This window comes from Lutra lutra, chromosome 13 (genome assembly GCF_902655055.1).
Source record: "Lutra lutra chromosome 13, mLutLut1.2, whole genome shotgun sequence".
Classification (NCBI taxonomy): domain Eukaryota; kingdom Metazoa; phylum Chordata; class Mammalia; order Carnivora; family Mustelidae; genus Lutra; species Lutra lutra.
The window spans coordinates 27,234,813-27,256,362 of record NC_062290.1 but is presented as its reverse complement, the minus strand read 5'-3'; the positions used below and the strand labels follow the sequence as shown (position 1 = coordinate 27,256,362).

The 21,550-nt window shown below is 36.1% G+C and overlaps 1 protein-coding gene across 1 annotated transcript in view; it reads left to right on the top strand.

Moving 5' to 3' along the window:
- AGTPBP1 (ATP/GTP binding carboxypeptidase 1) overlaps positions 1-21,550 on the top strand; it is a 158,192-nt gene that overhangs the window by 68,780 nt on the left and 67,862 nt on the right. Inside the window, 3 exon segments of the mRNA XM_047700023.1 lie at positions 4,078-4,175; positions 9,213-9,329; positions 19,982-20,697. Coding sequence (XP_047555979.1) covers positions 4,078-4,175; positions 9,213-9,329; positions 19,982-20,697 — 931 coding nt within the window.

The window sequence follows — 21,550 nt, the reverse complement described above, 5'->3', positions numbered from 1 at the left end:
CTTGAGGAAAGATCAGAATAAGCCTTCATGCTTTATGGTCAGGGCATAACTGGGCCCTGAGGGAGATCGCTGCTTGGACATGAACAAGACGGCCGGCCGGAGATGGAGTCAGTGTTATTAGCACTTCTACACAGACCATAATATCTGGTGAACCTAGATGCAGAAATCCATAGCAAAGTAACAACAAAGTGATTTTAGCAACAAATTAAAAGGATAGTATACCATTATCAAGTGGAATTCATCTTGGGATACGAGGACATTTCAACATCCACAAATCAAAATGCGATAAACCACATTAACAACGAAGGATGAGGGGTCATATGATCATCTTGATAGATGAAGAAAAAACATTTGACAAAATTAAAAATCCTTTTATGATAAAAATTCTAAACAAATTAGGTATGGAAGGAATGTTCCTCATCATAATAAAGACCGTATATGATAAATCCGTAGCTAATATTGTGCTCTATGATAAAAAATTAGAAGCTTTTCGTATAAGATCAGGAAGAAGACAGCGTTTTCCTCTCTCACCATTTCTATTTATCACAGTACTGGATATTCTAGCTATAATAATTAGGCTGGAAAAAGAAATAAAAGGCATCCAAATCAGAAAGGAAGAAATAAAATCATCTGTTGGCAGATGGCATGATCTTATATATACGAAACCTTAAAGTCTCTACCAAAATACTGTTAGAGCTAATAAACAAGTTCAGTAAAGTTGCAGGATATAAAATCATACATAAACATCAGTTGTATTTCTATACAATTACAGTAAAATATCTGAAAGAAATTTAGTAACCCTGTGTACAATAACATTAAAAACAAAATAGGAATAAATTTACCAAGGAGCTGAAGACCTGTACACTGAAAATTATAAGACATTGATGAAAGAGATTGAAGAGGACACAAATAAATGGGAAAGATACCCTCTGTTTTTGGATTGGAAGAATTAATATTGTGAAAATGCCCATATTGCCCAAAGTGGTCTATAGATTTAAAGTAATCCCGTTAAAATTGTAATGGCAGTTCTGACAGAAATAGAAAAAACTATCCTCAAATTAATGGAATTACAAAAGACCCCCAGTAGCCAGAGCAGTCCTGGGAAAGAAGAACAAAGCTAGATATTACAGTTCTGGATTTCAAACCATTACAAAGTCATAGTAACCAAACAGTATGGTACTCAAAGCAGGCACATAGACCTATAGTGGAATGCAATAGAGAGCCCAGACAAACCCATGCATATGTGGTCAGCTAATTTTTGATTAAAGACACTAGGAATACAGAGTAGGGAAAGGACATTGTTTTCAGTAAATTGTATCAGAAAAGCTAGATATCCACATGCAAAAGAATGAAATTGGATCCCTGTCTTATACTAGTCACAAAAAATTACCTTGAAATGGATCAAAACTTAAGACCTGAAACTGTAAAACTCCTGGAAGAAAACTTGGGGATTATTTTTGACAATGATTTCTTGAATAAGATACCAAAAGCACAAGCAACGGAAGCTGAAATAAACAAGTAGAGCTATCACAAACTAAAGAGATTCTTCACAGCCCAGGAAACAAATAAATTGAAACAGCAATTTCAATTTATTGCCCTACAGAATGGAAGAAGATATTGCAAAACATTTATCTGGGAATGGGCTACTGTCTAATACACACACACACACACACACACACACGTGTGTGTGTGTGTGTGTGTGTATAAATACAGCTGAAGAGTATAAAAGCAAGTAATTCAATTAAAAATTGGGCAGACCTGAATAAATATTTTCCCAAAGAAGACATACAAATGGCCAATAGTGTATGAAAAAGTGCTCAGCATCAGTAATCATCAGGTAAATGGAAATAAAAACCACAGTAAGATATTACCTCACACCTGTTAGAATAACTGTTACCCAAAAGAGAAGACATAGGAACTATTTGCTAGGTTGTAAAGAAAATGAACTCTTTAATACTGTTGGTGGGGATGTAAAATGGTACAGCTAATCTGGAAAACAGCATGGAGGTTCCTCAAAAAAATTAAAAATAGAACTGCCTATGATCTGGCAGTCCTCCTGCGTATATATCCAAGGAATTAAAATCATTATCTTAAAGACAGATCTGTACACCCATCTTCCCTGTGATATTCTGTACAGTAGCCAAGATTTGGAAATAACCATAATGTCCTTTGATGGATAAATGGATAAAGGACAGTGATATATATGAATATTATTCAGATAATATAAAGGAAGGAAATCTTGCTATTTGCAGCAACATGGATGAACTGGAGGGCAGTGGAATATGCCAGACAGAAAGGCAAATACTGTATGGTATCACTTACATGCAGAATCTTTAAAAGCAAACAAAAAAAATATGATTTTGTAGAAATAGAGAATAGAATGTTGGATTCCAGGGGTCAGGGGTGTGGTAAATGGGGTGATGGGATCAAAGGGTACAGATTTTCAGTTTAAGAAGATTAAGTTCTGAGGATCTAATGTACAGCAAGCATGGTGACTGTAGTTGTTAATGCAATATTGCATATTTGGACATTTCCCAGAGGAGCTCTTGCACGTGTGTGTGTGTACACACACACACACACACACACACACACACACAGAGTAACAATGTTAATTATGTGAGGTGATGGATGTGTTAATTATCTTCATCTTGGTAATCATTTTACCACGTGTATTTGTATCAGATCATCACATTTGTACACCTTAATATATACGGTTAATATTTGTTATTTCTTCTTCAACAGAGTTAAATAGTTTAGAAAAATGTCCTTTTAAAATATTCTCTCCTTTGTTTTAAAGCACTCAGTTACTTACCTGAGTACTTGTGCACTCGTCTTGCCTTGTCTCCCCCACAGCCGTGGTCCTCATGGACCTTTACATTCTGTGCCCTGAGTTTTTCTCTAACGCATATTCCTTCTTCATCCCCATTCCTGCTGTACTGGTTCAGTTACTGTCTCCTGTTAATTGGTCCCCTTCCATGCATGTGCTCCCTCTCTCACGCTTGCCAGAGTGATCTTTTGAGCAATGTTAAGTTGAATTAAGCCATTCCCCTCTTGAAAATTCTCAGTGCTTGTCTTCCATAGGTTAGAAGTCTAATCTACTTGGCCCCTTCGTTTTCTCATTCTTATTTGCCTTTTTTTAGTACTTTCCTAATTATACATGTTTAGTTACACTTGCCGTTTTTCAAGGATATCATCTCAACTCTTTTTTTCTTCTTAAAAGCCACGCTTACCTACCCTTATTTTGGCCTTGAAAGCTGCTCTGTTTTCTTCAGGTTACTGCTTAATTACTACCTGTTTTGTGGAGTGATCACTTATAGCCCCTTGACCCAAAGCAGTTTGCAGTTAGTTATTCCATCCTTTGTTTTCCCAAACAAACATTGCCTTCATTAACATACACTTTTGTATTGTAGTTTTGTCTTTTCTGCTCTTTAACCTCATGAGCCCCTGGAGGGCACGAACTATATTTACATATATTTAAAAAATTCCCAGTGCACAACACTGTATTCATGGCACATGGTAGCTGTTGAAACAAATAAATGGGTAATCAGTTGTTAAAGGAATAAAATCAGTTCTTGAAATTTATCATGTACAGGAAATAAGCAGTTTGATTCAGTCTGTTGCAAAAGAAGACATTCATTTTTAAAAACTGAGAACATCAGTAAGAACACCCATATATTTCTACCGTACTTTTTCCAAATTTTAATATCTCATAGGTTTTTCAACACCTAGGATAGCCTTAGAGACATTTTTTTAAAAAAAGATTTTATTTATTTGAGAGAGAGAGATCACAAGTAGGCAGAGCAGCAGGCAAAGGGGGGAAGCAGGCTCCCCGCTGAGCAGAGCGCCCGATATGGGGCTTGATCCCAGGACCCTGAGATCATGACCTGAGCCAAAGGCAGAGGCCTAACCCACTGAGCCACCCCGGTGCCCCTAGGGACATTTTTAATAAGGAGTTTCATTTACTTTTCCTTTGGTGATTGAAATACCAATGTTGTATGTAAATAGCATCTTTCCTTCGGATGTGCTTGTTGTAGAATGCTTACCTCTGACCTACTTATAGCATGTTTTGTGTCACAGTGGATGACGTAGTAGATGAAAGTGATGACAATGATGATATTGACTTAGAAGCTGAAAATGAAACTGAAAATGAAGATGACGTAGATCAGAATTTTAAGGTTGGTATAAATCTCTATCTTCTGTCTACTTTATAAATTGGATATGCAGTTGTAAAATAAAGATTGGGGAAATAGGTGTAGCTCAATGGTAAATTAATTGGTTTTGTCCACATCTTTTTATTGTGATGACTGTGGACACTAAGGAAAGGGAAAATAATGTTGCTTTGAATGCATTGGTCTGAAAAGGTTCTTAAAATATCTTATTTTCACTCTTCTTGACCAGGACAACCTCAGGTAGCCCATCTGACTTAAGTTTCAAAGTCTAAGGAAATCTGAGCTTGAAGAAAAGTGGTTTGAGACTCTAAGTGGCAATCTGTTCCTCTTTTAGCAATCTTTTGGGGATATAAAAATAGTAGGAAAATAATCTGTAACTGCTGGCTTTTTGGTGAGAATTAGTGTTTACATAATGATTCTTATGTTTCAGTTACTTGGAGAAGAAATGGGCAAAAGTGTTTATTGAATTGAAACAAGATAAAAAAATTATTGTCATGATATAAATGCGATGTTAAGTAAAGAGGCAGGAGAGTTTTTAGAATTTTATGGCACTTCTGGAAGTGTAGAGACGATATTTGCTTAATTTAGCGTCAGGGGGTCATTTTGGTATCTGTGGAGAAATGCCTGCTTAACTCCTTCAGTTTTCAGCTGTTTAGCTTAGTCTGTTTTGGTGTGTGGGGAGGGATTCATTTGACCCTTGCCTGCTTGGCCCTTTTTCTCTTGAAATGCTACATCAGAATTGGGTACACTGAATATTAACCCTCTCTGGAGACAATCTAAGATACTGGATGGAGATAATCCATTTTGATAGTAGATGTAGTTCCAGTTTCGTTATTACTAAATGCAATCACCAAGGCAGGCTTTGGCAGAATTGTCACATTAGCCAATCTAGGCAGCATAATGGTCTGTAGCCTTGCCTCAAGAAGGTAGAAAGAAGAGAAACAGCACAGGCTCTGATTCTCAAGGGAAAAAATCTGGGTTAACTGTGTGTTTGTGGTTCTGGACCTGATATAAGTGAAAGAACTATGCGATCCAAGCTATGAGAATTTAAATTCTGTCATGTAAAGTGTTCTTTAGATAATAGGAGCTATATTAAAAATCACCTGTTTGGATTCTTTGGGAACTGAGTGTTTAGGGATAGTAAAATTTCAGGTTGATAGTAAATTTATACTTTAATATATTGTATTTTGATAGAAACCTTTCTCTTCTGTGTGTTCCCATGTTATTAAAAACATAGTATATTGAGTATAATTTATTCTTTTTTTAAAAGGTTTTATTTACTAATTTGAGAGAGAGACAGAATGAGAGAGAGAGAGAGCATGAGAAGGGGGAGGGTCAGAGGGAGAAGGAGACTCCTTGCTGAGCAGGGAGCCTGATGTGGGACTCGATCTTGGGACTCCAGGATCATGACCTGAGCCTAAGGCAGTTTCTTAGCCAACTGAGCCACCCAGCTGCCCGAGTATAATTTATTCTTTATGCCTCAGGATCCTCATTAAAAATACCTGTGTTGTGATCACTACAGATGGAAAGACAGAGATTGATGGGGAAATAGAACTCAATGGGAATTGTAATAATGATTCTAATTTTGCTGCTTGGAAATTGTCAGTGTGTATACATGAATACATACTTAAAAATTTTTAAAAAATCATATGAGGGTAAGTTACATATATTATGTATCATGGCCCTTTACCCCTAAATATGTCAGTGATTATTTCCTAAGAATAGTGGTACCCTCTTATGTAAACATAATGCCATTATTAACTTAATAAATTTATAGTGATACAACATTTTTAGCTAATCTATCATCCATATTCCACTATATAATAAATGTCCATCATGAGGTTTTTTTTTCCTTCTCTTTAGAGTAGGAGCTAGCATCAGGTATTGTGTTTAATTATTTTGTCCTTTAAGTCTCCCTTAATTTAGAATATTTTCCTTTTTTTTTTTTTTTTTTTTGTCTTTTGTGACATTCATATCTTTGAAAAATACAGTTGTTAGCTGTATTGTTCACTGGAGTAGCCGCGATTTCTTACATTCTCTCCCACTTTATGTTAACACACCAGTTATAATAATGAGAAAAAATAATATATTGAATTTATTGAACATCTAATCCTATTCTAGTCCATGCTCTTTTTAAAAGTAATTAATTTATATTATTTTTTAAATTTATTTGAGAGAGAGAGCACAAGCAGAGGGAACAGCAGAGGGGGAGAGAGAAGCAGACTCCCTGCTCAGCAGGGAGCCCAACGTGGGGCTCGATCCCAGGACCCTGAGATCATGACCTGAGCCAAAGGCAGATGTCTAACTGACTGAGCCACCCAGGGGCCCATGCTCTTTTTTTTTTTTTTTTTTTTTTTTTTTTTAAACTGAAGTACAGTTGACATACAGTATTTTATTAGTTTCAGGTATACAGCAGTGATTTGACATTATGAAATGTTCACCACAATAAGTCTAATTAGATCTTTTGAATTTACCATCTATGCTAGTCCCTGCTCTTTACCTATAATAACTATTAAAGCCTCATGTCTATCCTATAGGTACGTGATATTATTACCTCTGCTTTACAGGGCTAATTATTAGAAGAAGGAGGCACAGAAGGATTATTAATGTAGCTTAAAGATGTGGCGCCAGGATTTAGAATAAAGCAGTCTGATGCGAATGTCAGCTCTCTCTACCACCATACCATACCAAAATTTATTTTTTTTAAAAGATTTTATTTATTTATTTGACAGAGAGAATGAGGTAGAGGGAGAAGCAGACTCCCTGTCAAGCAGGGAGCCCGACTCGAGACTTGATCCTGGGATTCTGGGATCAAGACCTGAGCCGAAGGCAGATGCTTAACCCACTGAGCCACCCAGGTGCCCCAGCCAAAATGTTATTTATTTATTTATTTTTTAAAGGACTACAGAATTGTTGGCTTTTTGAGACTATTGAGCTGTATTATCTTCTTTTTCTTCTTGACCACAGTTTGGCTTACTGTCATTGGCAGTTACGTTTGGACTTAATTTTTCCTTTTTATCTAAATCTTGTTAGTTATTTCCTGTTAGGTGAACCTGCTACATACAGGTTTAATATTTGTTTGTGTTTGATTGTGGTTGTAGCTTTAGAGACTGTTTTTCCCTCACCATAGTGATTCCATTCTCTTTATCCCAGATTTTTCTGTTTGTAGCATTTATAGAAACTTGGAGATTTAGAAAACTCATCTCCAGTAGCCAGCACTTGTTAGTATATAAACTTATACACATTCTTTTCCCTTACTTTACTTTAGAAGAACTAACTATAAGGAGTGATGATAGGTGGTTGGTTTTTTTTTCCCCTAAGACTGTCAGTAGCTCTTCATCTTTGTTTTCCCCTAAACCAAAACACAAAATTTCCTGCTATTGACTTCTCAAAGTGTAGTTTTTATTTCACAGTGCCTGTTTTACAGATAAATTAATTTTTTTGAAAGTAGAGAGCACATATGTAAGGCTCTGTTTTCACAAAGTAGTGTTGAAATGTAGTAAATGTTGTATTCAAAGTAGTATTGAATGTTGAATTCTAGTCTGTTTAGAGAAAGAATACTTTTGTAAACTTTTTGTTATTTTGAAGCATTGTCTACTTTATTACATGCCAGTCAAGGAAGTTATGTATTTTGGTTCATCAGTGCATAATTTAAAGATCTATGAAATTACATATTCATGTCCTAGTAACTATACAATAATTAATTATATACTAACGTGATACTCTTCAAATACAACCAGTGTTTATTATTTATGGCAAGGGAGAAAATTTTTATTGGTTATACAAATAATAGCTAACCTGAACATGAAATATAAAGTACATTTTTCCTTTTAAATTACTTGGTAATATGTAATATATACTTTTAGCCAGATACATGTATATAAAGCATTATAAGGATTAAAGCATGGTAGAATAGATTTAAGGCTAAAAGTAGGTTTACTCTGATATTAAGATAGTTACAAAATTAAACCCATTGAAAATTATTAAGTGGTCTTATATCTCTCTTTAGCAATGAAGATAATGGTGAGTGTGTATTTATGTGAGGCCAGATTTGTTGAAGGTCATGGAGAATAGCTTGGATGGTAGGTAGACTGACACTTGTCTTTCAGGCACAGTGTATATTAGGTCTTTGAGTAGATAACAGATCGAATTAATCCCAGATACATGTCCTGTTTTTCTGAGGTCATACCTCCCTTTTAAATTTACCCTCTTCCTTCCTTAAAGGAGCATGGAAATCATTTCTGGCTGTATTTCAGTTTTCTACATCCCAACCCCACCCCCACCGCCCGTCCTTCCCCCTCCACCCTGAAAAACATACTGTGTGGTGATGCTGAACTTTTCTAGGGGGAACTTTGTTGACCATGGAATACGAGAGTACAGGGTGATCATTGGTTTTCTTGAAGCAGTGCATTGACTGTTATAACAGAGTATGCTTTGAAATAAGTGATTAGTTTTACATCCTGGCTCTTTGCACACTGTGTAATTTTGAGCAAGCCCCTTAATCTCTTTTTACCTCAGTTTCCTCTTCAGCGAAATAGAAGTGTTGATACTATCTACTTGATAGTGTTCTTCTGCAGATTAAATTCTGTAAAATCCTTAGCATAGTGCTTCTCACATTTTCAATGCTTAGTAAATGTTAGTTATTTTGATTATTGCCACCACCATCATATATTTATATTTTTTAATTTAGTTTTCTTAAGTTTAAGTGCCCTTTAATATGAGTAAAAATATGGCAACTAAGGAGATTGAGGGAAGCATCCTTTAGTCTGGATCTTGACACTAGGTTTTCTATCTTGAGGAGCCCAAATACTGTGTTCTATTAGAATAAACTCTGACTAAAACAAAATACAGTGCAGTAACCAAAACAGCAACAACACGACAATGGCCCAATACAAGCAAATTTTAACTTACTGTAAAATTAGTACAATCTTTATTCAGTGATTATTCTCTACATGTAACTAATAATTTGGAAAACTTTAATCTGGAATGTATTTTTCTTAACTGGTTACATTTTCTTAACTGGTTACATTTCTGTTATTTCAGAATGATGATATTGAAACGGATATTAACAAACTAAAACCCCAGCAGGAACCTGGACGAACGATAGAAGAACTTAAAATGTATGAACACCTTTTCCCTGAGCTTGTTGATGATTTTCAGGTATAAATATAGAAAATACAGCATCTTAATTGATTTTAAGAAACAGTTCTTTTTTTTTTCCCCTTCCTTAGGCCTATAATCATTGTTTTCCTTCTGGTTTTTATTTCTAATATGAAAGTATTCTGGGTGACATTGGGCAGTTACTTTAGCATTCTGAGCTGCAGACTGCTTATCTTTAAAATGAAGGGACTAGCTTATTAAGTTTTTGGACTAGCTTTTGCATTCTATCATCACTTTGGCTCATTGCTTTAATTAGCATAGTTTTTTACTTAAAAAAAGAAATCTTTAAAATGGCATTTTAAAGTCTTAAGTTGAAGTCGTCTTTCTGTCCGTTCCGTCCAGCTGAAAGGGGAGGTGCAAGCTGAGCAAATGCTGAATTAAAACGGGAGTCTCTGCTGGTTGGCTTGTTTTTCCTGACAGTCACCATATAAACGGGGACTCTGGAGCCAGGGGAGGACAGCCCGAAGCCTTTATGTCTGAGTTGGTTTATAGGGAGACTGACTCCTTGTTAACATTTCTTACGCTCATTTATTTTCTGGAGTGTACTTACTTAGTGTGGGTTATGCAGCAAGTAAACCAGATTGAATTGATGGGAATTAGTAGATAGAGTTTCTTACTCTCATTCAGCTGCTCCCTTATGGTGGGTCCCTGAATAAGTCCCTGAAATTGCCTAGGATCTTAACCTGTAAAATAAAGCATTTGGGCCAGATAATCTCAGATTTATTCAGCTCTTACTACAGGTCCTCATGCCTCCCAAATCCATGCATTTAATTCCTAGTTGCTTAAAGAAAAAAGACTTCAATGTAAGGTTATATGTGAAAAATAAAAAAAGGAAGTACAGTTGACCCTTGAAAAACATGGAGGTTAGGGGTGCCAACCTCCCAATAAAGTAAAAAAATGCATGTATAAGTTTGGACTCCCCCAAAGCTTACTTAAAGCCTACTGTTGACTGAAATCCTTACCAATAGTATAAGCAGTTGATGAACACATTTTGTATGCTGTGTATATTATATATTGTGTATATATATATGTGTGTATATATATATGGAAGGAATTTGGGGAAGGGATTGATTATTATGTGAAGAAGTCATCTACTTTCTTCTATCTGTGTGTATAAGAACTATGTAACATGAATAAAAATGGTAAGAGTTTTGATGTGAGAGTAAAGAAAAATAATTTTTGTAATGGGTGTCAAGGCTGGGATTTTGATTCTCATTCTTTCGCAGGCCACTTCTTCTTTCTTGTAAGTTGTGATGGTGAGTTCTTGTAGGTCTGCCTGTTAACGCATCACCTGCAACAGGCTACCCTTGATGTTTTCCTGCTCGGCACCTAACAGCTGGCCAGCTTGTCCTTTAGTTTGGTTGCTGAAGAGAGCAGGTTCCTACTTTTGGTCTGACTTGGCCAAGGTCAGATGGTAAAGACAGGCTAGTCAGAGTATAAGTGCTCTGAAAAGTCTCCCCAAGTGAGTCACTTCTTTTTATTATGTTTAAGCAAAAGAAGCTGCATCAAGTATTTCAGATAACATGTATTTATTCCTGTGTCTCTCGACTTTGCCATAAAGTTTAATGTAGAACAGCTGCATTTCTGTAGCATATGTTACAGGGAATAGCACATTGTCTTTTATTTACATAACTGGAAAATCATTTCTGAAGTAGTTGTGTTGGCACTGGACTACCTTTCTTATTTTTCAGTTTCAGAGGAATGCATTGTTCAAACACGTTGGTCTCTATTATATGAAATGTGTGTTGGACTATATCTAAGCAGCAGTTAAATTATTTAAGTGAAATATTTTTGAGAATTGAAAATATTGGTTGGTTCCAGATAAGTATTTGAAAGGATTTTTTCAGCCATCATATTATCAAATACTGGCAGATCATGACATATTAAACATTAAATGAAATTAAGTTCATTTATAACTTTTTCCATTTGGATTTGCATGTCATTTTCAGTATCCACCATTGGAGCTTAAAATTACTTGATGTGTTTTCTGTACACCATCCACTTTTGTTTCCAGATGTGTTAAGGCGGTTACTCAGTAGCCGGATGGAGGCACATTGAATACATTTGAAGGCAAAATATAGAATTGTTAAAGTAATTATCAACAGACTTTTTGAAGGACCTTACCATGCTTTTAAAACTGTGATTATTTATTCATACTGACGGTTACAGTTTTATTTGCTTTTGTTTCTTAATAGCAGAATATTGGGAGTGTCAAAATTCTGAATTTTCACAGCTCTTTTTTCATATGTCTTTGGTAGCATGATGACAGTTACCATGTGGATTTCTGTTTTTCTTTTTTTCCTCTTTTTAATTCGGTTTTAAATTTTTATTTAAGATATGTATGGACAGAGTTTAAAGAGTTACATAATTTTACAGTTTAATCAGGAAAAACTGGGTCCCCTTCCTACTTGCTGTTTCCTAGAATCACTTTTAGCATGTGTTTCAAGTTGAAATCCCCATGCATCTAAACAGTAGGCTTACAGTGCCATCTCTTGATTTTCCTGCTTTTGGTCACTGCCCCCCCCTTTTTTCCCCCAGTTTTTAAGATAGGCATCCAGTAATTATCAGTCTTCTTTTCCAGGATGTATATTTTCAAGTTATAAATTTCTCTCCAGTTACTGGTTTAGCTACATCACACATATTTTGATATTTAGTATTTTCATTATCTTTGTTTTGAAACTTTATTTTCATTATGAATTTTTCTTTGATTCATTAGTCATATCAAAGTAAGCTTTTTAAATTCCAATTTTGCATTTATCTTTCTGTTGACTTCTAGCATTTGTAGCAGGATAAGAGGGCAGTCTACTTTTTTTTTAAGATTTTGTTTATTTGAGAGAGAGAGTTGGGGGGAGAGAGAGGAAAAGAGAGTACATGCAGAGGGAAAGGGAGAAGCAGACTCCCCACTGAGCAGAGAGCCCGATGTGGGGCTTGATCCCAGGACCTTGGGATCATGGCCTAACCAACTGAGCCACCCAGGTGCCCCAAGAGGACATTCTTTATAATTAGAATCTTTTGAAATTTTTGAGGCTTATTTTATGGCATTGAATTTGGTCAGCTTTTGTTACTATTTTTGTATCCTTGGAAAGAACTCTTCTGGAACTGTCAGGCGCAGTGGTATGTTTTCCCATTGGGATAAGATTGGTCATCATGTTGAGAAGATTTTTTCTGTCCTGGATTTTTATTCCAGTCCTATCAATTACTGTGAAAAATGTGTTAAAAATTGCTCACTGTGATTGCAATTGTGTCTCCTTCTTTTTGTAGGTCAGTTTTTGTTATGTATTTTTGAGATAATTTATTTATTGCATATAAATGTGAATTGATTTCTGTTCCTCCTGGAATGAACTTTTTTTTAAAAAGATTATTTTAGAGAGAGAGTGAGAGAGAAGAGCGAGCGAGTAAGCGAGAAGGTTGGGGGTGGGGGAGAGGGAGAGAGAGAATCCCAAGTAGACTCCCTGCTGAGCGTAGAGTCCAATGCAGGGCTCTGTCCCAGGACTCTAAGATGATGACCTGAGCTAAAACCAACAGTCGGACATTTAACCATCTGAGTCACCCATGCATCCCTGAAATGATATTTTAATAGTTACGAAGTTGCTGATGCTGTAAAGTTGCTCATCTCTAAGAATTTATCTAAGAATTTAAGCCAAAAAATGTTCAATAAAATATTAATGTAGCTAAGTTAACTTTGGTGACTTGCCTGGTGTTTTTATTTTTATTTTATTTTACTTTTGAGAGAGGGAGAGCGTGTGCGTCAGGGGGAGGGGCAGAGGCCGAGGGAGAGAATCTTGAGCAGGCTTGATACTCCAGTGCAGGCTCCATCCCACAACTTTGAGGTCACAACCTGAACTGAAGTCAGAAGTCTGTTGCTCAGCCTACCAGGCCACTCAGGTGCCCCTTGCCTGGTATCTTTTAAAATCTTTTTACTTTCAGCTTTTTGATATCCTTAGATGTATATCTTTTTAGACAGTATATAGTTGGATTTAAAAAAATCAGGTCTGAGTCTTTGCCATTTAACTGGAGCATTTAGTTCATTTACATAGAATTATTACTGTATTTGGATTTATCTTTATGAGATCTTATTTTGTGTTTCCATTTGTCTCATCTCTGTTATCTTTGTCTTTTTTTTAGCCTTCATTTCGATTGACTCTTTTTTTGTTTCACTTTTTAACCCTTATCCTTTTGAAAGCTGTACGGTCTTGTCATTTTTTAAATCAACTTTGTTGATGTATAAATTTACATACAATAAACTATATCCCTTTGAAGTGTAAGTTTGAATATTGACATATATACAGAAATTCTAGCTACTCTTGGTGTTGTAACATACATTTTTACTATTCTGATGTTAATTGGAGCCTTTCTTCTTTTAACGATAAAATGAAACTTTAAGTATAATCACCTCCCAAACCAATGTACATACTTTTAATTTATGTTTTAACGCTAGCTTAAAAAGAAAAAATCTATACGATGGTACTGCTTTGTGTTTTACATTCAGTGTTATGATTTACAGACATTTTTACTACTTTTTGTTTTTTACTTCTTGTTTCTCAGACCTTTAGTCTGACTTACTTTCTTTTGCTGGAATTATGTCTTTTAGTGTCTCTCTCTTTTGGTTTGAAAGTGTCTTTACTTTGTAATCATTCTTGAAAGTTAGTTTCTCTGGCTAATTTCTAAAAATCAGCTTTAATGAAATATAATTTACATGCAGTAAATTATTCATCTTTAAGTTCAGTGAGTTTTGACAAATTTGTGAAACTGTGCAGCTACCAACCCAGCCAAGATACAGAATTATTCCTGTCACTCCAAGTGTGTCCCTGGGCCCCTGTGTCTGTGTGGTTAGTCTCCCCACCTCCTGCCCAGGTAACTACTGATCTGCTCTCTGTTACTGTAGGTTAACTTTGCCTGTTCTAGGACTTCTCATAACCAGGATCCTATGTGAATGTACTCGTGTTAGGCCTCTGTGTTTGTCTTACGGTTTTGAGGTTCACTGATGTTGTATGTATCAGTGGCTCTTTCCTGATTGCTGAGTGGTATTTCATTGTATGGACGTACCATAATTTCTTCATCTGTTCACTTGATGAACACTGGAATGGTTGCAGTTTGGGGCTACTGTAAATGAGATTGATACCAGAATCTGTGTAAAAAGCTTTTTTTGTGGAGATTTGCCTTCATTTCTCTTGGGTGAATAACTATGAGTGAAATTGTTGGGTAGTATGTATGGGAATTGTATGTTTTCACTTTATAACACATTGTTTGTGGTGACTTTTGGGATAATTTCTTTAGTTTCCTGCTCCACAGTTTCCCAGTAGTGTTGACTAAGGGTGGGTATTCTTTTTTAAATCTTGTTTGGAATTCACTGTCTTTTGGAATCTGAGTTGTTTTCTCTTAGGGGTTGGAAAAACCCATCTCTTCTCCAGAAAGTGCCTTTTTCTCTTTCCTTCTCTCTTCTTTTGGCATTACTAGTTGGATGTAGACCTTTTTACTCTCTTCTGTTTCTTTTAACTCTTTTTCATGTTTTCCCATTTTTTCTCTGTGCTGCATTCAACTGAATTCATTCAAACAGTCTGCCAGTTCTGTAATTTTATTTTTGGCTCTATCTGATTGGTCATTATAAACATCCATTGGGCATTCAAACTTGTTTTATTTTTTGGTGTTGAAGGTTTAAAAAAGATCTGTTTTGTCACTCTTAAACTTCTTGTTTCTTGTCTTTTAATTCTTTTGAACATATTACATATAGCCATTTAGTTAGTCTTAAAGTTTTAGTGTCTGAAATTCTTGTAGGTCTTTTTCTACATCTGTTTGTTTTAGTTCGTTCTCTTCTACTTGCTTAATTTTCCATTTAGTTGTTGTTGTTTTTTCCTCCCTACGAGCTGACTTTCTTTATAATTCTGTTTTCTTTATAATTCTGTTTGTGGAGCTTATGTGGAAACACCAGACATTTTTGTTGTTATTTCCTTTGACAAGCACTTGTATAGTTTACATTCCTCCTTGAGGGTTTTTGGAATACTCAAGTAATGTGAGTTCAGGCTTCAGTTTGTGTGGTGTGTGATGTTAGGCTTTTGGTACCAATTTATGAGTAGTCATTTTTTTTTTTTTATACTCTTAGTGCTAAGGTTTGAGACTGTTAGTTTTCTTCACTATTTCTTTTGTGGTGGGACTATTTCTAGGGGATTTATAGCAAAGGTTTCGTTCTTTATGGGGTTTCATCTTTATGGGAGGAGGACCTTTTGGTAGACTTCCGATCTTATGCAGGTTCTGGGATAGTCTCCTATTCTTTATACTCTGAGATAGAAAAACCTAAACCCCAGGTCACCTGGTTTAGCAAATGTTTTCCAAGTGAAAGTTACTTTGGGATCCCGTCTTCATTACGATTTCCTCTTTGTTTTTGCTGTCTTATTCACTTGTTGTACTTAAAATATTTTAATATCTTACCCAGCAATTATAAGAGTTTCTGAGGGGTGATACCTAACTCACCATGTTTCCTACAACAGGATTTTTTTTTTTTTTTTAAGAATTACAGGGTCACATTTTAATTCCTGAATTTTACAGTTCAGCATTAATAATCACCACATGTGTACAAATGGTATAAGATAAGCGGAGTGGTGTTTTTGATACAAAATAAGCATCTGTTTTATTAAAAAACTATCTTTCATATCTACACGGCAGCCCATATTTTCTTTTTTTTTTAATAAAGATATTTATTTATTTATTTGACAGAAGTAGGCAGAGAGGCAGGCAGAAAGAGAGAGGAGGAAGCAGGCTCCCCACTGAGCAGAGAGCCCGATGCGGGGCTCGATCCCAGGACCCTGGGATCATGACCGGAGCCGAAGGTAGAGGCTTTAACCCACTGAGCCACCCAGGTGCCCCCAGCCCATCTTTTCTGAACAATCTTTTCTAACTATAAAATTTTCCAGAATAGGGGCTCTCTCAGGAAAAATGGACTCATAACACATATTACGAGGGTGATCTGAAGATTGTAGCTAGAATTACTATTTTTACTTTTTTACCCTAATGCATTAAATTGTATTTTGGGGGATATTGTTCTCAATTCAGCATGATCTCAGATCATAGGTGAGCAGATTAACATCAAAATATTTACAGTTAACTTGCTGTTCAAAAAATCAAACCTCTTAACTGTTTGCCTCAACTTACTATTTTAAATTCATTTATGTACATGGAATGTGCTTACACTCTTTAAAAAAGGCAGCTTTCATATTACACTCTTGTTTGTTTATGGGAAAACTTCCTCTGCTGCATACCGACTTTGATACTGAAGTAACTTCTTGAATCAAAATGGCATCTAGATATTAGATGCCACTTAATTCAGCACTATTCTGAATGCCAGTCTTCATAAATCTACAGAGTTTTTTCCCCTTCAACAGCTGTAATGCACAGCCACCTACCTACTACCTCCTTTGTGCCTCCACTGTCTCCTTGGATTAGACGTGGTAGAGGGGCTGAGAGTGAATCATCTTTGAGTCCCTGGTTTTTATACAGTGGGTATTTAAGGAATGAATCACAAAGGAAAAGTTTCGTAATTTTCATGACATAATGTGTCTTAAAAAGTTAAAGAAAATTAAAAGAAGTGCAAATACAGAAAAATGTTTGCAAAAAATGGGTTAGAGGATTAGTTTATGTGTGTGTGTATGTCTGTATTTTTTTAATGGAGGAATTTATACAACAAAATAAGAAAAACCCTCTATTCCAGGAACAAATAAGTTATCTATGAAGAATTAAACCAGTTAACAGATGAATAGACAATTTTTGCTTTTCTCATAAGGAAATTAAAATTTAAATGACAAGAGATGATACCTCTTAACTGCCACTTTTGAAGAAGTGTTTTAGAACTATAGTAGCTAATGTTGGCAAGGAAGAGGAGCAGTTGGAATAGATAACCTCACACAGAGTGAGAATAAGCATTAAGATATGTATTATGGGAGAGTATTTGGACAATTTGTATTAAATATTAAAATTTATTGTAGTATCTGTCCCTGTAATTCCATGTCTGTGCTTAGGAAATCATGCTAAAGAAAGAAAAATTTTATGCAAAAGGATGTTCATTACAGAATTCTTTATAATAATAAAATTTTGGAAATGGCTTACATATGCTTTACGTGTTTAAATCCTTCTCTGTTGTATAAAGGATTTAATGCCCAACTGTGGAATAAAGGTTAAGTCAATTGAGGTATATTTCTTTTATAGAGTCTTATATAGACAAAAAAATATTTATATAAATCTAAAAGGAAAGAAGGCTACTTGACCTGTCAGCAGCATCCTTTTTGTAAGCTTGGCTTTCAGGACATTTTTCTTTCCTGGTATTTGTCTTTCCAGACTGGCTTTTCCTTCTCTGTCTCCTTTTCGGTTTTATCTTTATCTCCTCAACCTCTGTAGATTGATTTTAGTGCCCCGGTGTTCAGTCTTTTTTCTTCTCTTTAGTTCTTTCCGATGATGATTTCCAGTCTCATTGTTCAGAATAATATCTGTATGGTAATGACTCCCAAGTATTTGTCTTCTGGACAAATTTGGAAGAAATGGATATTTCTTCTCCATTCTAGACTCGTATGTCTAATTGCCTACTTTAATAGCTCGCATTTAACCTCTCAGAGCTAAACTAAAGCTTTTCGTTTATTCAGGCAAGCACTTTGGTGCCATATGTGACACCTCTCTGTACCTTCTGTCCTGCATCTGGTCTTTTGCAGTGTCATGGCATTTCTGGCTCACGGTGCGTTTGGAATCCACCACCTTCTCATCAACTTGCCTAGACTCTTAATTGGTCCTCAGTCCTTGGACATTAGAACAGTGGTTCTCAGCTGGGTTTGTCTCCAGGGGGTGTTTGACAATATCTGGGGACATTTTTGGTGATCACAAATGGGTGGGGATGCTACAGGCATCTAGGGTGGACAGAGGAGAGAAGCCGGGGATGCTGCCAAACATCTTATAACGTGCAAGTTGGTGCTGCCTATCTTGCTACACCTGACCGCTGAAATACAGAACCAAAACCCAACAAAAAAGAAACACACACACAATTTCGAATTTTTACTTAAACTCTAGTTTAAACATTTAAACATAAGTCTAGTTAACATTTAGGGTAAAATTGGTTTCATGCATGGAATTTAGTGATTCATGACTTACAGATAACAACACCCAGTGCTCATCCCAAGTGCCCTCTTTAATGCCTGCCTCCCTCCAGTAAACCTCAGTTTGTTCTCTGTGGTTAAGAGCCTCTTATGGTTTGTTTCCCTCTCTCTAAAAATGAATTATCTAGATCAAATGTCTCAACCACTTTGGTTATGAAACCCTGTACTCTAGGTAGTTAAGAAAGTCTGTGCTTACACAGGTTCTTTTTTCTTTTGTGTGTGTTTTTTGTTTTCCTAAATATAAGTCATCTCATGGCATTCCTCTTCCCCAAACTGTCCATTGGCTCCCAGTGTAGCCTGCAAAACCCTACAGTATCTGGTCCTCTTTTACATCTTGGATTTCATCTTGCTCATTCTGTGCCAGCCATCCTAACTCCCTTGGTGGTCTCTGCGTACATCAGGCATTCTTCTACTCTGGCTCCTGAGCATGGCAGCCCTTTCTGCCTTTGCTTTTATGTTATCTTCTCAGTGAGGCTTCACAAACCCATGGGATTTCAAATTGTAGCCCATCTTCCCTCCCCTTGGCACTCCCAGTCCACAGTACCAGTATCCCATTTTCCCCTCTTTAATACTTTAGCCTACTCACCTTCCATAAAATACATTTTTGTCATTTTTAAAGAAAGATTTATTTATTTTAGAAAAGGAAGAGAGAGGGTGCACATAGGGGTGGGTGCAGAGGAAGAGGGAGGGGATCCTCAAGCAGACTACCTGTCACGCCCAGAGCCTCATGGGGTGGGGGACTTCATCTCAGGACCCTGAGATCTTGACCTGAGCTGAAATCAAGAGTGGACTCTTAACCGACTCAGCTACCCAGGAGTGCCTGTGTCATGTTTATTACTTGATGTGTTGATAGTCCTCTCCCTTCCTTCCACAGAAGGAAGCTGCAAGAGGGAAGAGGTTTTTGTTTTTCTCTCTTTTTTTTTTTTTTAAAGATTTTTATTTATTTGACAGACAGAGATCACAATAGGCAGAGAGGCAGGCAGAAAGAGAGGAGGAAGCAGGCTCCCCACTGAGCAGAGAGCCCGATGCGGGGCTCGATCCCAGGACCCTGGGATCATGACCTGAGCCGAAGGCAGAGGCTTTAACCCACTGAGCCACCCAGGCGCCCCTCACTTTTTGTTTTTAAGCTGATGGTATTTAAGTGCCTGAAACATTGCTTGACACAAAACAGACACTCTAATTGTTGAGTTAATGAATAACAATTCAGTTGTGTTTTCTTTAATAGGAGCCTGGATGCTTTTAATGTCTTTGTGCTTTTGTAAAATTTCCCATATTTCTCTTATATGTAGGCATTATTTTTATAATAGAAAAAGTAAAATAAGTATAATGAATTTTGTGGCTAAATATTTTGTGATTTCTTAGTGAAATTAAAACGTACTCTTTTTATCCATCTTCCTGATTTTCAAAATGTTAGGTTTCTGAAGCAGCATATACAAGAATATAGTCTTAGTTTTGTTAATACATTTTAATATTTACAGGTAAAAGATTGAACGTATTTTTTTTTTTTTTTAATGTTCAAAGGACTATGATTTAATCTCCAAAGAACCAAAGCCTTTTGTATTTGAGGGAAAAGTACGTGGTCCTATTGTTGTTCCTACGGCGGGAGAAGAGGCATCTGGGAATCCAGGCAACTTAAAAAAAGGAGTTGTCAGGAATGCGAATGTGTCTCCTAAAGGAGAGGAAGGTGATAAAAAACCTACCTGTATGGATGTGGCAAAAGAAGATATTAAGAATAATGACAGAACATCACAACAGCAGCTAGGTGATCAAAACAGAACTATTATATCCACCCAGGGCGTAAACAATGATATTGTGAAGGCCTTGGACCGAATTACGTTGCAGAGTATCCCTTCCCAGACAGCCCCAGGTTTTACTGCAGGAGCCAAGAAGGACTACAATCTCCCTCTTACCGTCCTCACGTGCACTAAAGCTTGTCCACACATGGCCACTTGTGGAAATGTTCTTTTTGAGGGAAGAACAGTTCAGCTAGGGAAACTGTGTTGTACTGGAGTTGAAACTGAGGATGATGAAGATACAGAGTCTGTTTCATCAGTGGAACAAGCGTCAGTGGACGTCTCTGACGGACCCACACTCCACGACTCAGATCTCTATATTGAGATTGTGAAAAATACAAAGTCTGTCCCAGAATATTCAGAAGTGGCTTATCCTGATTATTTTGGTCACATTCCGCCTCCATTCAAAGAGCCTATTTTAGAAAGACCGTATGGTGTACAAAGGTGAGTTTCAGGTTTCTTTTTTCTCTTAAACAAGCCCGTTGTCAAAATATGGGTGCTTAGGAAGAAAAGTATTCTGAATTAAAGTTACTGTCATATTTTTATCCTGCTTTGGAAATTTGCTCTTATTTGCAATTGTCCTTATGGGTTAACTTTATTTTCTAAGCTCATTACTTATTCAGATGGAGCCAGCATAATAAACCTGACCATTTGGACAATTTAGAAATTTTTATTTAGATGGCATCTGAATATATAAATTATTTACTAATCTTTGAATAAATATTAGTAGTAATATATTAATTTAGTATTTTATTATAATTTGAACTTGATTTAGATATACGATTTAAAAATAGAAATGTGGACAAGTATTACTTTGTTGCAAAAATTGAAATTGCAAATAGTATGAAAATTTGGGTCTTATAAAAACAGTAACTAAAGTTATTAAATCTTGCCAATTAATTTCATAAGTTACAAATAGTATTAACTATTACCATCTAGTAATACTTGGCTTATAAGTACATTTGTGGTGCAACTTGACTATTTTCAGTGATTATGTTTAGGGTTTTGTGATGATGGTTTACTAGTGCCTAATCTCTGTGCTCTTGTTATGAGTATAGCACATAATGATACAGAAGACACTGCTGTGGGCATTTGATTTTCCTTGGACTATAGGCTTTTTTAAAACAACAGTTGTATCTTCTTAAGTTTTTAATATTTAATGTATTATATAAATTAATCATTTTTACTTAGCAACTTAGTGTATGTTTAATGCTACCATTTGGCTCCTTGACCTACAGGTATGGAATCACATACGACGTAGTATCAGAACTGGGAAAGGTGTGTACAAGTGGGCGTG